Genomic DNA, 16,666 nt, shown 5'->3' with positions numbered 1-16,666 from the left:
GATAATAATAATCTTATTAAAATTTAAATAACAATAACAATAATCATTTACCAAAACAATTTTATGCTAAAGGTATTCTAGTCATTTTAGTTTTTTCCATTATGCTATTACACCTCTATTCCATTCAACCAAACACAAGATTACTATTACGCCTCTATTCCATTACATTCAACCAAACAGTGGATTAGCTATTACACCTCTAATCCAATACACCTCTAATCCAATACAGCGAACCAAACGCACCCTTAAAGTTTTAGGGTGAGGTGATTCATTTAAGGTTTAAAAAAAAAAGAGTCGTAGGGGTGTTCAAATGATCGGTTCGATTATTAACCGAATCGAACTAGCATTAATCAAATTAATTGAACTGTATAATCTATTAACCGTTAATCAAATCAAATTTTTTTCAAAATAAATTAAACGAACCAAAATATTTCGATTGATTCAGTCGGTTAACCGAATAAATCGAAATGTATATGTTTGTCTTTTGGTTAAAACAAGTATAAAACATATCAAATAAATATATTGAAATTAACTAATATATATATAAATTTGTCTTAAAAGTTAACTGAATTAACCAAAATTTTATGACTTGAAAGAGTACATAATAAAAAACACTACATACGTCTTAAAATTAATACATAATATTAATTATTAAGTTCGATTAATTCGGTTAATTATTCGATTTCAAATCGAATTAACTAATAAACTAAATTTCAAAAAGCCATTAACCGACCTTCGACAGTACTAAGTTCAACCACCAACTGATTAATTAAATAAGATTGATTTAATCGGTTAATTCAGTTTTGAAGTTTGAACACCCTTAAGTCCCCTCACCATGAAATGACAACGTTTTTCAATAAGCATGCTTTGATAACCTTGGCCTTGGATGCACCATCAATGGTGCCGCACGTTGTAAAGTCAACCCATAAGCTTCTTCCATGTCCAGCTTCTCAGGCATTAATCCATCAGCCAATTCCCAATCGAAAGCATGCGCTAACGTCGCCGTCAACAGTTGAACCATGTGCAATCCCAAGCTCATTCCTGCACAGATTCTACGCCCGGCGCCGAACGGTATGACCTCAAAATCATTGCCCCTAACATCAGCGTTTGGCCTTTCGCCGCCGGGCAAGAACCTCTCGGGCCGAAACTCAAGCGGGTTGTTCCACTCGTTAGGGTCTCGAGAAATGGCCCATACGTTGACCAAGAGGGTGGCGTCCTTGGGAATGTGGTAGCCGTTGATGTCGCAGCTGTCGGAGGCCATCCGAGGGAGGGAGAGTGGGGTGGATGGATGGAGGCGGAAGGTTTCTTTGATGACGGCTTGGAAGTAGGTTAGATTGGGCAAGTCCAAGTCGGAGACTAGGCGGTCTCGACCAACGACTGAGTCCAATTCTTTACGAACTTGAGCCATGATGTTGGGATGCCGTATTAGCTCAGCCATTGCCCATTCAACTGTGCTTGAAGATGTATCAGTTCCTGCTGTGAACATGTTCTGCAATAATCATGTCCAAACAAGTTAGTAATATCAAAGTTAATTAATATACTTCAACCCATTTGTTATAAGGTATTCGTTGTCGAAGTCCTGGGTTTCGAGTTGTAGAAATTGTTTGGTGGTGGTATTTGCGCGGAACTAATTTGTTTGTAGTAAAAAAATGTTATTTTGCTTAAAGTTTGTTAGAATTGTGTGACCCAAATTCTAAGAGATTGCTTGCAAGTCAAGTTAAACAAAAATATATTTTCTTTCTAGAAGATTTAGCATTTATTAGTATAGTTTATTTGACTTACTAATTTAGCCTATAAATAGGCTCCTTTACAATCTTAAAAAATAGACACCCATTAGATTAGAACTCATAACACATTCAGAGAATTTTGTGTTTACGTTTGAGGGTTCTTTGTTTTTCGGGTTTTCGGGGTTTAGTTTTTATCTCCATCTTTTGTACTCTTCATTCTTTTGCCATTATAGTAAAATTATCTTTGCCCGTGGTTTTTTATCCTCTTTTGAGGGGTTTTTCCACGTTAAATTTGTGTGTTCATCTTCTCAATTTCTTCTACTATTTTTACTTGTTCGTTGCTTAATCGGGACGATCCTAACAAAGTTTTTTCTAAAAATAACCAATAATAACTTTTAAATAATAAATTGTTGAATATTTAAAAATTAAAATAAAATTTGAAAATAAAAAATCAAAACAATACTAAATTATTATTATAACTACTTATAATTCGAATTGTATCACTGTTGGAGTTGATTCTAAAAAAAATCATATTATTCAAACCCAACCCAATAGGTAAGCTCATTTTACTATTTAAATAAAATATTTATATATATTATAAAAGTTAAATAAATTTTTTATTTAATCTATATTATATTTAAATTACTAATTAAGATAGTATCATGAGACAATTAAATACTATTGACAAAAAAATTATTTTATTTAAAACATAAATTAATTATTATTAGGAATTTTTTTATCTTCTTATATAAAAATAATTTTAATCCAAAATAAATTTATAAATAATTAAATTTAGAGAAAAATTTAGTATACTATCAGTTAAATTTTTAGATTCCATAAATAAAATTAAAAAATTAAAAATGTTTTATAAAGATATAATAAAATATTAAAAAATAAAATATATAACAACTTTTTAAGAAACTTATAAAATAAAATAAAAATAAACTACCTAGATTTCAATCATACAGCAACCTCGTTTACACTTTATATAAACTTTTAGCTCAAATAGTAGCTATGACGTAATCTAATTTGAATTATGTGAGGAGCCCCAACTTGCGGGTAGCCTAAAGCTAAGATACATGTTATATTATATATAATATTTTAATAATAATTTTGTATATTAATATTATATTGATTTTTATATTATAATATTGCAATTAGGTTTTATCCGATAATAAAATTATTATGAGGCAACACTAACTCATCTAAGAAATAATTAAAAAAATTATTGTTTTATGAAATAAATTACGTTAATTATAGAAATTTTTTATTTTTTTACATTTGTATATAAAATTTAGGATTTAAACTTAAAATTTCATATTTTTAAACTTTTAATTCTAAAACTTCAATATATATAAATTTATAAAAAAATATTTTTTACATAATATTTTCCCAACATAATTTAATATTTGTAGTGCCGGCAAATTATAGAAATGACTTTTGTCACTATAGTACTGTGATTAGAAAAAGGTTCACACGCATGACATCATTTAATCAGCAAGCAAAAAAATCACATTAATTATTTCAGAGTCTAGTAGTAACTAAACAAAGTGTTGCTTGTACCATCCACTTTGCTAGTGGCAGATAAGTACAAACTTAACTAAAACTTTAAAAAAATTTAAAGGGTTTAGTGAGAATTTTTAAAAATTTTGATAAATCTAATTAACATTTTTTTAAAAATTTTAGAGATTTTACGAGATTATAAAAAAAAAATTGAAGAGTAATTCAAAACTTTAAAAGTTTTCAAATGTTTAATAATATTTTTTTAAATATTAGAGGGCCTAATTATTTTTTAAAATAAAGGGTATAATTACAATTTTAAAAACTTTAGTTGGCCTCTGCACTTTGTGGTGTTATATTACATAATAAAAACATTTAAAATACAATTTAGATTTTGAGTGAAAATATTTATATAATATATTTATTAAAAATTAATATAAAAATCAAATATTACTTTAGTTTAAATGATAAAGTTAAGGAGGATAAGTTTTACACCTTGGGTCTAAATGATCTCATGTATTTTTTTATTTTTATATAAAAATATATATTTGAATTAATATTTAATAGTGCCTTAAAATAAGGGTCTTTTGGTACTATGGAGAAAAGTAAAGTATAACATATGATATATTTTTGGTTCAACAAAAATAAAGATATAATTATAATAATGAGTATTATAAGATATAAATTATAGTAAAAATAAACAGTTATAAAATTTATAAAATATATAATTATTAATATAAAGTATTGGGGATTGTATAATATTAGATTTATTAATATGATATAATAAAATAATTAAAATTAATATTTTGAAATTTATATAAATGTAGAATATCTGAAACTAACTAAATAAATAAATCATTATGAGAGAAAAGGACAGAAAGGTACTTATAGTTGGAAAGTGGAAAGAGTACCAAAAGTAATGCTTTGATCTCAGTGTCGGAGAGCTTTCCACCTTCAGCACCGTCAGCATTCTCCAATGAAATCAACGTACTTAATAAATCCTTGTGTTTCACTTGCCCATTACTTTGTCGAGCTTTGGTTTTGTGTTCTTCAAGAATGCCACTCAAGAACCTATCGAATCTGTTATGGAGTTTCTTCATTTTAGCTTGCACCCCTTGCAGGTCCAGCCATTCAAGCGCCGGAATGAAGTCGCCGATGTTGAAAACCCCGGCTAACTGCATCAGTTCCACCACCATCGACTTGAACTCATCCGCTTCTGGATCGGCGCCGCCGCTGCCGTCTCCGAACACCCTTTTCCCCATCATCACTTGCCCCAGGGCATTCACTGTGCATACGTTCAAAAGTTGCCCCAAATTCACCTTTGTTTTAGCGCTTGCCAAAGCTCGTACCAACACCCTTATCTCCTCCTGTTTGCAAATCATATCCATGATTTAATTAAACCCTATTCAGATCCTTAAAGTATAGTGAGGCTTTATAGTATTCCCTAAATTCGGATCTTAAATTGGGGGGGGGTGCATTAAGATCTATAATAATGATAAAATTGAAGTATAACTTAGAGACAATAATAATGATAAAATACTATAGAGTAATGAAATAAACCTCGCGAATGTGTCTAAAGTCGTCCAAAGCCTTGCCGGAGAAGAGATGAACGGAGCTGATTTTACGTAGCAGCCGCCACCTCGGTCCGTACGGCGCAAACACAAGGTCCTGATAGTTGTAAGCCACATACTTGGCGCCGGCATTCGGTGGGCGGCTGGAGAAGTTAGAGTCATGGACTTTCAAGAATTGAGCCGCCATGGAGGCGGACGCTGCCACCACAACATCCACGAACCCCAACCTGAGGTGCATGAGAGGGCCGTAGACTTTGGCCATGGCGGCTAAACCTTGGTGAGGCACAGGACTCATATGTGGCAAGTTGCCAATGATGGGCCATGGTTTAGGACCAGGAGGGAGAGGCAGACGGCGGCGCTTCCTCGAGATAATGAAAACGAAATAGAGGAAAACGGTGGAGAGAATAGAATATAGAACAAAGGAGGCCATGGATGTTTGTTGAAGTTGGAAGTGGTGAAGAAGAAGAAGAAGAGCGGAGAGTATTTATATAAATTAACAGGAAAATAATAATTATATAATAATAATAATTTAAAGATAATTGTAAAGAGAGAATTTTCGAAGGGATTGATTAGATAACAATAAGTTAGCTATGGTTTGAAAACGAGGGTTGGGGAATGCGATGGGTTAGAACGTGAGGCTGGTAGGTAACACTAAATTTAATGGAGAACCATTGATTCACAGGCGAGAACGGAAGCTAGAACTAAGCAGAGAACACACGATTCATCATTCAAGGCCACTCTAAAGCATTAGAGAGGTATCTACTGTTATCGCTATAATATGATTTTAGCTCCGTATTTGCATTTAATTCGACTCATTGAATGTTAACTAAAATAGATTTTTTTTTATTTGTAAGATCCAAAAGCCATAAAGTAGGTGAATTGAATGGACTGAAAATTTTCCAAGACTTTTGCTATTATTATTTTTAGGTTTAACCCACATTTTTAGTCTTTCAAGTATATATTTTTTAGTTTAGTCCTTAAATTTCTTTTTCTTAACATTATCAAATGTTATTAATTTAATTTTTTGCACAGGTTGAGATATTCAATTAATCATACATTGACACATTACATAGTTAAAAAATCTTAATTTTTTTAAAAGAATTAAAATAAATTCTAAAAATATATGTAAAAATACAAAAAATTACAAAATTACAAAAACAATATAAAATAATTTACTAAAATTTGTATCCCCTATTCACAACTAAATTGACTACATCCAAAAAGTATAGTGAAGCTTTAGTATTCCCTAAATTTGGATCCTAAATTAGGGGGGCCATTAAAATATCTCTGGACATAATTTATTTTCCTTTAGTAATTGTGGTATGATTTAGAGATATTTCCTAAAGTTTTAACATGAGATCATTATCTTGTGGAAGGATATTACCTCAATATAATTTAATAAATCAAATTGATAAATATTTTAGGTGATAAATTTAGATAATTTTTTTAAAATTATTTAAATAATGAAAAATAATATTTTTATTATTTAATTGAAATAACATTATTTTTCATTATTTAAATAATTAAAAAAACTTATCTAAATTATCAACTAAAATAATCTAACAATTTATAAATTTTAAATATACGAAAAATATAAAAACTGAAATATATTTTAACCTTTAGAAAGATTCAGACAAACCCAACACTGAAGGGCAAGCTCTTCAGTTTTATTGGCTTCTTTCGTCAACCATTACCATGTGAAACCAAGTTGAATCTTTGTAATTATGCATTTACAATCTTTGTTAAGTTTATAAAAATTTTAAATAGCATTTTTGATCATTTTTCACGTTGACATTGTTCCGGCATTTTCAAATCTAAAGGATGATGCTAATCTTTGTTATATATGCTGGTAATTAGATGCCGAAAGAAGAAACTTCTAATGATATACTTCCAGAAAGGGACTTTAGATTATGTCAACCTTCAAGTTTAGTTTAAGGCAAAACATGTTAGTAATAAGAGTCTATAACACCAAGTTTTCACATTATGGGACAGAAAAATAATAACTTGCCTGCAATTCTTTTCCTCAAATTCTAGAGCAATTACTTTTCTGAGCTCAACTTAATTTGGAAGTCGTATATAACAATTTCAGAAAAAGGGAGTGAAAATACAATTAACATTTAAACCTTAAGTTGTCTCCAGCAGTGTCATATAAGTCAGAGAAGTAAGCAGCAAGCTCAGCTCCAACATCCTTTCCAGCTACCAAAGTTGTGTGTCTATAGTTCATTGTTTGAGGATACGATCATTTCCCCCTGTGAAATCATAATTACAATCAAGATTAAGAATTATAGTAATTGATGTTAGAAACAATTTAATTATCATAGTAAATAAGCATAACCCGTAGTTGTTTGAAATGAAATTCTTTTTTAGCCCCGGCAAGGCATTAGTAAGTTCAGCGCAAGTAGGTTGTTTCACCGAAAATAATTTATGAAAAATACTTCTTGCATTTTCTGCATTTGTTTCATGAGAAAACAGCACAACAGAAAATAAACCCTTTCAAGAAAGAGCTATTTATAAGTAAATTTATTTTGATGTAAAAATTAACTTGAATCATGTCTAATATGATTATATTAATAATAGATTTTTATTTTAATTTTCAAAAAGTAACTAAAATATTAATATTAAAAATATTGTAATGTTCGATTAGTAAACATACATATTTAACTATTTATATTTAATAATATTTATAAATAATTAATATATTTTAATAAATTATTTAACATTATATTTTTATTTTAATAATAAAATTTAACAGATAATAATTTTAAATTTTAAATAATATTATTGAAATATTCTTGAAAAATTAATGTTTTAATAATAAATATTTTATAGTATAAAATATGAATATGTCAATAATATAAATATTATGTTTAAATCATGCTTAACTTCATTTATTCCTTTCAATTTTAATGTATAACTATCTACTTTCATGTATATAATATATATAATTTAAATTAAGTTTTAAATAAGCATTTTTATTATTAAATTTATAAATGATATTAATTATTATTAAGTATTTTCTTATTATAAAATAAATTTCAATTGTCAAAAAGAAATGTTACTATAATATTTATGTTATCTTTTTTCAGTAAAAACAACTTTTACAAAATGATTTTAGTGAAATTCGTCAAACAACAAATTTTTTTTTATGTAGAATCATCCAGAATAAAAAATTATATGTATCAGTTTTTCTTTCAAAAAGTTAATTCACTTTCCAAAATCATTTTTCAAGGTTGCGAGACAACCACACAGTGCAATGCAAATAATAACCACAAATCTTTCCTACCAAAGCAGGAATGGGTCGTTTGGTTATCTGATGTTTTTACACGAGGGAAAAAAATATTTTTTTCCCTCCCCTTTGCTCAAAGAAATCATGTTTTCAGTTAAAAATTATCAAATGGATTTAATTTACTACCAACTTATGCAAGTGGTCATCATTGCTGTCAAAAAATACTAGAGAAATAAAATGTTCATTTTAAACATGACTTGTAAAGTAAAAATATACATTTAAACATTGTTTAAATTTGTTAATTTTATGATATTTTAGTAAGAATATAAAAAATAATTTTTTATAACTTTTTATTAATATTTTGATATATAAAATATAAAATTTAAATTCTTTTAAGCAATTAATATTAATTATTTCTAAATTTTAATTTGAATATATAAGCAATATTTTAAACATTAAAATATAACTATTACAAATTAAAATATATAATATTATATATTTGAAATAAATTTCAATAGGGAAATTATTGTATACTCAATATAAATATTACATAAAATACATTGGATTATAAATAAGGGTTGAAAATGTCATTTTACTCCAAAAATGTTTTTCCCAAACATTTTTATGTTTGGGTTCAAAAACACTTTTCAAAAGAAATTTTGACTTGAAAAGTTGTCTGTTCAGCATTACTTTTCAAAAACACTTTTGAAAAACAATGAAAAAAAAAGAAGAAGCCTAATACATGCTTAAAAATCAATATTCCTACCAATAGTCGCATAAAGATCTATGTGCGCGTTTGTGTCAGTGCATATGTCCAGAAAGAGGGGTGAGAGAAACTTACTGTAATCTTGTTTCATTCCTCATCACTATCATAAACAACTGCCATGCGACGATGTGTAGGAGCTTTTCTAGGAGGTGAGTCCTCATCCGACTCGATTCCCTTGCGCTTACTGCTGCCAACAGACTCCTTCACTTTTTGCCTAGGCTCCTGCAAAATAATCAAGATAATAAAATTCATAAAACTCACAAGACCGTATAATCGATGGGGAAAATTATTTCCAGATTTACTTGTCATTACTAGCCATTATTCTGCATAAAAAGAAGCTATTATTTCCTCTAAAGAGATAAAAATATCGAGGGAAGGTGTGGTCCAACCAAAGCAACACATACAAAGAATCGTCTAATACTGATAAAAGACGAGTTCTATTGATCATATTCTTCTGCATATATGCTCCACGTTAGGGATATTGATGATATCTAAAATGTTCACATTACAATCTTCACCATTTTTCAATCCAATCACAGACGTTTAAACATCACCAAACAAACTTAGACACCCGTAGTAACCATTTCAGATGTCCCAGCACAGTCCAAAGTTGCAGCCATGTTAAATGAACATGCTAATAAAAACTTCACTCTTCCACTCAAGATGGTAACTGGAATGCTTATAGTAGTAGTAAAGGGCAATAGAGACATCAAATTTTAGTATCTAGGAAGAAGCCTTTCCATGCAAGCACATATGTTTTCTAATAAATCCAAAGACTTCCCCAATAGCATCATGTCTTACAACTTGAATAAAAACCTTGTTTTTGAAGGATACTATGTCATTCAGCAAGAAAACATAATCCAACTTTTTAGATTCATAGCATGCAAAAGCATATATTCTTTCAATTTTCTGAGTATCCAACCCATGTCCTCTTTTTGGCGGGTTGGGATTCCATCCATTACTTTCCAATACATTTAGCAGCACCATTAAAATGTGTAGAACCCATCTATGAATTGTCAAAGTCATACCTTTAAATGGTGATTAAAGTTGTATTGGACAAAAATGAACATAAAAGTAATGGATGGAAGCCAAACCCCTTTTTGTCCATATCGAATTCAATGCATGGCATATGCGAGTAGAAGAATGTATAGCTATCAGAACAATTAGGGACCTCTTAATATCACAAAATCAGCAAAATGAATTGTGGACCCAACAGTTCAAGAAAGTAGACGCTAATTGAACTTTACCGGCCATTCATTTAGAGAAGCTGTCTAATCGGTAACATTTAATCATGGAATACAGATGTCAAAGGCATACAGAAATCACTTGTGTTGCATATGCAGCACTGAGAGAAGCATCTGAAATGCTTTTCAGATATGGTACATGAATTTTATGCTCAAATAAAAAGCATGGAGAACTTGTTGAAGAGAATAAAATAATAAATACTTACCTCAACTTCCTCTTCCTCCTCTGAAGCTCTGTTAGCGTTAGCATCTGCCTCTTCATAGCGCTCTTCCTCTTCCTCTTCCTCTGATTCTTCATATTCGGGCTCCTCGTCCTCAATCCTATTGTGTGCAGACCTCTCATCTTCTTCCCCTTCAGTTTCATACTCAGACTCCTCTCTGTCACTTTCAGAGAAACTAATAGGCCGCCGAGATGATTTTACATCTGATACGGATGACTTGCGAGGGACATCCCTGTAACCCTGTGACTGGTAATCACAAATAAAAATAAAAACATACAGTTAACAAATTGCAACAAGAACAATTTCCTAGGAATAAGAGTGAAAGTACCTTCTTGGCATTCATAATGCGTTTTTCTGCCCGAGCTTCTACTTCCAAGTCTTCCTCAAAGCGGCGGCGAGAGCGACGGGAATCATTATAATCCATTTCATCATCCTGAAAAAATAAATTTGAAAAACATGTGTTATTCAGTTTAGAAAGTATGATTTAAGGATATCTAAAAGGAAAAGTTACACATGCTCAAGAAATGAAGATTGCTGCAGGTTTAGTCAAAATAAAGAAACAGCTGATAATTATCAATATAAGACATTCCAATATGTATAACATGAAAGGAAATTTCTAGACCTCATCAAGAGCACCCTCCAGATACCCAGTTGAAAGTTGACGCTTTCTTTCTACAGTTTGTGTATACTTTCGGTTCACCTTTTCCCTCTTACGATTCAGAAGAACATTAGCTCTGATTGTTTGATTCTCAGCCTGCAAAATCACACACAAAAGGGAAAAAAAAATTTAAAATTCCTGTCACTGAGAAACAAGTTGCACCGAATTGTAAGATAAGCAATTAATTACCTTCTCCTTTTCCTCCTTTTCCCTTTCTGGATCAACATCAGTAATGCAATTCTTAACCTTATAGACTTTTTTATGATGTGAATCAACAAGAGCAGTCAACAGTCGATGAGAATTTGATGACAATGACGAGGGCATAAATCTCATCTTACTTAAAATCCTTCCTTGAGATTGAAGAATTCCCTGCAATTACCACAATTAAAGCAGTTTCCAAGTCCAGTTTGAATTTAAGCATTGTTACAAGATCAATAACAATAACAGAAACAGCAACAGCCACAAAAATGAGAATGTTATATTGATTTCATGGTAGAGCCAGCCTTAGGAGTAATACTTAAAACCAAATAATAACACCATAGACTGCATGGAATGAGCAGATAATAGCCCAAAATCAAGGTTCTGAGGCCAAATTCTGTTCCTACTGGACCTATCCTACCAAACCGATTCCAAAATTGAAGCAAGCTTCCTACACCAAGATGCTATGGCTGGAACTGCAATAGCATATAGTGGAAGTTGACTATAAAACTTCCATACTCCCCTTTTTCCCCGCAAAATACTTACACAAAAAAATATACTCGCATATATCATGTTCACAGAATGTAACTAAAAATATGCATTTCAACCTCAATACAGAAGCTCATGTTGAGCTATTTGCAATATATATAAAATAGTTCACATACCAATTAACACAACAGAGATATTGTCAAAAAGGATACCAGGAGCCACAGATTTCATGCCCAAGACAATGTACAGATAGAAATAGCTGTGGCATTTCAATATGCCACATTCTTTTACTTCATTTTTAAATCATTCCTTATGATCAGTGGACCTTTGAATCTAGAGTCTAGGAGGCTTTCAAACAGTTTAGCATATTAGGTCAGCAGCTATAATAAGATGCCAGTTCAATTTGACAATTATGATATTATGGATTACTAGATGCACAGACTTGACATTCAGATCACTCTCGAGTAGCCATGAGGAACATCCATTTTTTTGTGTTAAGTTTTATCGTAGTTTATGACAGAAAAAAACAAGAGATAAACAACAGAAAATGAAGTAAATAATATATATGTGACCTTGAAGCTTTTGTTGATCCATTTCACATCTCAGAAGCATTGGTCAGAGAAAAAAAAAGAGCAAAAGAATTGAAGATATTACATACTTCACAAAACCACATCAACTAGGAGGAAATAGTCACCTTCCCATGTCGAAGAAAAAGGTGCGATTGATCATGTTGTGCCTCTTGTACAGATATGTCCAGAACTTCATTGCCAATTAACAACTGTAAACTACCATCTGACCATCTCACAAAGCGAGCATTGCTTTCATACTACATACAACAAGAGGAAATATAAGAAACCCTGCTTGGTTAAGAAATTAAGGGATTGATAACAGACCATAAAATTAATTCTGACAACGAAATAAAAACAACAAATATAGTTAAGGAAAAAAAAAAGAATCTAACTATAGTGGTGGCTAACAAACACCCTACTCACAGTTTTTGATTAACTTTGTAACCATCCCAAACTTACAGCACATACATACAATAAATAGATCTACATTCGTTTCCAGCACGCTCAAATCAAATCACCAAAAAGAAGGGGAAGGTGGCAGAAATTTACTCACTGATGTTGTGCCATCTTTCTTTCTGACGGTCCTCCAACGTACAATATTGTTCTCCAACCTAATACGTTTTTTTGAGCCAGACTCATCTGTTACAAATGTATCCTCCTCAACATATGTCTTGGGATCAAATGGTTTTGGGTCAATGCCCATTATATTTGAAACTTTGATCATGTTCATCTGCAAAAGAATGACAGAAGTATGAAGTCTAGCCTCAAGCGCTTAGAATGTTCTTGGTTGAAAAGAAAAGTGTAAGGAAAGAAAATAAAAGAGATGACTATTTTACATCCTAATGCATAATAAATATTTTGGAATGTTAAGAGGACAGAAAATGAGGTGGATGTATGTTAGTTCAAAATTATGCATTTTTGAAGGGTTTCATTTTCTTTCCTCTTATTCTTCAACTCTACAGAACAATGAATGGAAAGGAAATTAATTTTTCTTTCAATTTTTTCATCCCTCCTACCGAGCAGACCAATAGAAAGAAAAATTTTATTTTCCATCTTTCTATTTTTCTATTCTTTCAATTGTCTATCCTTCCAATTTTCTTTCCACTCTACCAAGCAAAGCCTTAAAGTAGTAATGACCCTCAAAACCTCCAACGCACTTCAACTGATGCTTCCATTTGAAATAAAAATGGCATAATGTACCAAAAATCCAATTGAATAACGAAACAACTTCTAAAATGTCACTAACTATAAGAAGATATCCTTAAGATGCTGTTAAGTTAGATTTTTTCAAGAGAGAGCATAGGAAGAAAATAAACCTTGGTTGGATGAGCTGGAGCAGGGCGAAATGGAACCTCCAGCTCCAACGGGGGTCCAACTGGCTTCTCTTTTTGTTTCACCTCAACAAGTTCGTCATCTGACTCATAACGAGCATCTTCATCATGCACCATATCTTCAAGTCTTGGACTCTTCCCATAGCTCCCTTCCTCTTCCATAGGAGATCTCTAAGGGACAAAAGAATTTACATCATCATTCTAACATGACCACAGGCATACTGGAACTTATATAAAGGCAAAAAAGAAGAACCATATTGCGTTTGACACATGATACTCACAATTTCCTCTTGCTCCATATCATGTCGAACTGCATATTCTGCTTCTTCTTCTTCTTCGTCAGAAGCACCAAATACATCACGAATTTCAGCAGCTGAATGTGAAAGGTGAGTTGGATCCTTCTCCTCCTCTGGTGACTTACTGCCATTAAGCCAATTTGGTAGAACAGTAAATGCAGATCATTAGAGACAATAGTACATCCAAGGAATCATTATCATATAAGGTTTTGCATGAATTTTTTCTGTTTCAGTTTTGGCAAAAAAAGAAACATACTATTTACATTTTAGAAAACATGTAATACAATGTCAAAGTACCAAGTACTGCACACCTAATAGGCAAACAACATATAGGAGAGTAACAATAAAAAATGAACAAATAAAGACAAAAGGAGACACAGGCAAGAACGCACAGCATGAGACTGAGTAAGGGAGAGAGCAAATTACCTCAAGCTTCTAGTTTGATCAACCTCTTCATCTTCGTTATCAGGATAATGGTTTTCCTCAGACCTTTCTGACCCACTCTCAATTACTTCCCTTCTCCGGCTAGTCACTACCCTCTGACCATAGTCTTCTTTTTCATCACTATCTGTCTCTTTTGCCTCACTTTCTTCCCTTTGATCCCCAATATCCACTTCTTGGGAGCTTTGTACTCTTTCACCCTCACTTTCTCCAGGATCAGGTTCTAAATCTCGTAGGTCACCATCACTCTCCACTTCTGCCTCACCATGTCCCTCCACTTCAACTTCACCTTCGCCTTCACCCTCAGGCTCCATTACACCCTCAGCTTCATCCTATATGCAAAATCATTAAACAGGTTAACTTCAAGCAATTATACTTCTAATCACGCACAAAAAACATAGAGAACTCCATAATAGCAGAAAATATCTAAGCAAACTAGGATCAAATACCCTAAGGCTATTTTAGGTCTTTCCAGACCCCAAGAAAAGGAGAAACTCACAGCCGGTGAGAACACCAATTTATTCCTTTCTAGACTTGAATTTTTTTGTATATAATTTAAACTCAGAGAGTAACTCTCAATAACAGCAAACATCTTGGTAACAGATCAACCATTCTGAAACTTGCATTTCTTTTTCATCCAAGAATAGGGGAGGAATAAAACATGTGAAAAATATCAAATTATGACATTCTAAACTATAATTTAGTTAGAACAAAATCCCCCTCTAAGGTTCTTGTACTGAGCGTACTTGGCCCATAATAAGATGATTTCAGAATCGCATTTGTATTCGAAATACAAATTCCATAATCAAGAGGCGCAAGTTGGAAGAAGAAAAAGATCAAATGTGCAGCTATACACAATTTCCGAAACATTAATTGGCAATTTAAATGAACCTAAATCAACAATACAACAATGATCAACTTATTCAAGCCTAAGCTCGGCATTATCCAGAAAAAATCAATCTAAAAAAGATTGCATGAACAATAGGGTAAACCCATCCTCTAAATTAAAAATAGTCATCGAACCAAATCAATCACTTACTAGCGAAACCCAAATTAAAAAAAAACAATTACTGTCTAATTAACATTAGAAAAAATAAATAATTGACAAAAACCACGACACAAAAAATAAAACCTAACGATTAAAGAAAGTAAAAGAATTACAGAAGCGTAATTAGGATGGGGATTTGATTCATGTTCGGAATCGATCTCTTCCTCTTCCTCCGACTGATCGCCGAAGAGGTTTTGCATCATCTCGTGTCGCTTCTCCTCTCCCATCGCTCTTCTTTTCTCCTTATCTCTCGCCCTTCGATTGAATGAATTCCTTGGCTCTTTCACGCTCGAAAGCAAGAACTAAGAGTACTATTTTTGTTCAATTTTTGCGTTTTTTTATTTTTGGTTTTATTTTTGTAGTACATAACTAAAGACATAAGCGGGCCTGCGGCATTGTATAGCCCCTGGGTTTCGGCTTATGTTAACTCCCGGCCACAGCACCTTTGCCACGTCATCTATTTCCTCTTTAGAGTACCATCCGGTCGATCATGAATCGGACCGGATAAGGCCCAGTTGGTAAGCTAAAATTTTGGTCGCCTGACCCGTTGGGCCTCTAAACTTCTTTATTTTCTTAATACTAAAAAATTGGTGAAAATAGCGTCATACTCCTTGTATTATCAATAAGGGAGCAAACAAGTCCCTCTATGAAAAAGAGAGCAATCAAGTCCCTTTACTTTTAAAATGGAAGCAATTTAGTAAAATTGATAATGGTGTTAGCAAAAACCATCCAAACTAATGACGTGTTATGTGACTTTTTTATCAATAATGATGTGTCATTAACGATGTTGACATGAATCTAATAAAAATTAATGTTTTAATATGAGGTGGAATTTAAATTAAAATACAAGTTAAAATAAATTTTTCTACTTTTTATTACTCCTTAAATTTTAAAATAATCAACTAAAATAAAATTAATAAAAATAAACAAAATTGAAAAAGTTGAAAACACAACCCTTAAAATTGAAACCAAAAAAAATAATTAAGGATTGAAAAGGATTCGCATGTGCTTGAAACAAAAAGAATACCAGAAAAGTTTTCCAAACATAATCATTCAATAGGATAACATCGAAATAATATTCCAAAAACACAATTTTATGGGAAAAAAGGTCTCAAAAAGGATTAGGGTTTGAAATGAGTATTAAAACAGATTAAGGTTCACTTAAAATTAAAGAAAATCAAACGAAGTTACTAGTTCTTTGCAATTGATTTCTATAATTCAATCTTTTTTTTTTTCAAACAAGTGAATTATGTGATTCTTTATTGGAATCGTAATTTTTTTTAATTCTTTTAATTACATTTTGATTAATTATTTTCTAAAGTTACGAGCAATATAAAAAAAGTTATTTTACACTCTTTTTTTTTCGAATTTTATGTTATAT

The 16,666-nt window shown here is 31.5% G+C and overlaps 2 protein-coding genes across 3 annotated transcripts; both read right to left on the bottom strand.

The window, feature by feature from the left end:
• Positions 1-548: 548 nt before the first annotated feature.
• Positions 549-5,614, bottom strand: LOC107951234 (flavonoid 3'-monooxygenase). The gene is made up of 3 exons (XM_016886196.2): positions 4,788-5,614; positions 4,139-4,594; positions 549-1,489 (listed from the first exon to the last, which is right to left on the bottom strand). The coding sequence occupies exons 1-3, from the start codon at positions 5,226-5,228 to the stop codon at positions 854-856; spliced, it is 1,533 nt and encodes a 510-aa protein (XP_016741685.2). The 5' UTR covers positions 5,229-5,614; the 3' UTR covers positions 549-853.
• A 1,069-nt stretch (positions 5,615-6,683) lies between these two features.
• Positions 6,684-15,726, bottom strand: LOC107951233 (protein LEO1 homolog). Of its 2 annotated transcripts, XM_016886194.2 has the most exons (12): positions 15,399-15,726; positions 14,223-14,569; positions 13,782-13,920; positions 13,486-13,671; positions 12,723-12,899; positions 12,295-12,426; positions 11,103-11,282; positions 10,878-11,009; positions 10,584-10,688; positions 10,241-10,501; positions 8,866-9,012; positions 6,684-7,047 (listed from the first exon to the last, which is right to left on the bottom strand). In XM_016886194.2, exons 1-11 carry the CDS (start codon positions 15,510-15,512, stop codon positions 8,878-8,880), a joined length of 1,908 nt encoding a protein of 635 aa, XP_016741683.2. In that variant the 5' UTR covers positions 15,513-15,726; the 3' UTR covers positions 6,684-7,047; positions 8,866-8,877. The 2 variants fall into 2 exon arrangements, with proteins under 2 accessions (XP_016741683.2, XP_016741684.2); XM_016886195.2 differs by lacking the exon at positions 12,723-12,899 and having other exon boundaries at positions 15,399-15,674.
• Positions 15,727-16,666: the final 940 nt, after the last annotated feature.

The sequence above is a fragment of the Gossypium hirsutum genome, chromosome A12 (assembly GCF_007990345.1).
Source record: "Gossypium hirsutum isolate 1008001.06 chromosome A12, Gossypium_hirsutum_v2.1, whole genome shotgun sequence".
NCBI lineage: Eukaryota > Viridiplantae > Streptophyta > Magnoliopsida > Malvales > Malvaceae > Gossypium > Gossypium hirsutum.
The sequence above is the reverse complement of the archived record's forward strand: the minus strand, read 5'-3'. Positions and strand labels throughout refer to the sequence as shown.

Excerpts from the sequence above, each read along its gene's own strand:
- LOC107951234 (XM_016886196.2), bottom strand. The coding sequence starts at position 5,228 with ATGGCCTCCTTTGTTCTATATTCTATTCTCTCCACCGTTTTCCTCTAT. Across the intron at positions 4,595-4,787 it reads ACTTTAGACACATTCGCGAG|GAGGAGATAAGGGTGTTGGT; the intron begins GTTTATTTCATT and ends ATTTGCAAACAG. Across the intron at positions 1,490-4,138 it reads AGATCAAAGCATTACTTTTG|AACATGTTCACAGCAGGAAC; the intron begins GTACTCTTTCCA and ends TGATTATTGCAG.
- LOC107951233 (XM_016886194.2), bottom strand. The coding sequence starts at position 15,512 with ATGGGAGAGGAGAAGCGACACGAGATGATGCAAAACCTCTTCGGCGAT. Across the intron at positions 11,283-12,294 it reads TTTTTCTTCGACATGGGAAG|GGAATTCTTCAATCTCAAGG; the intron begins GTGACTATTTCC and ends TGGTAATTGCAG. Across the intron at positions 11,010-11,102 it reads AAAAGGAGGAAAAGGAGAAG|GCTGAGAATCAAACAATCAG; the intron begins GTAATTAATTGC and ends GTGATTTTGCAG.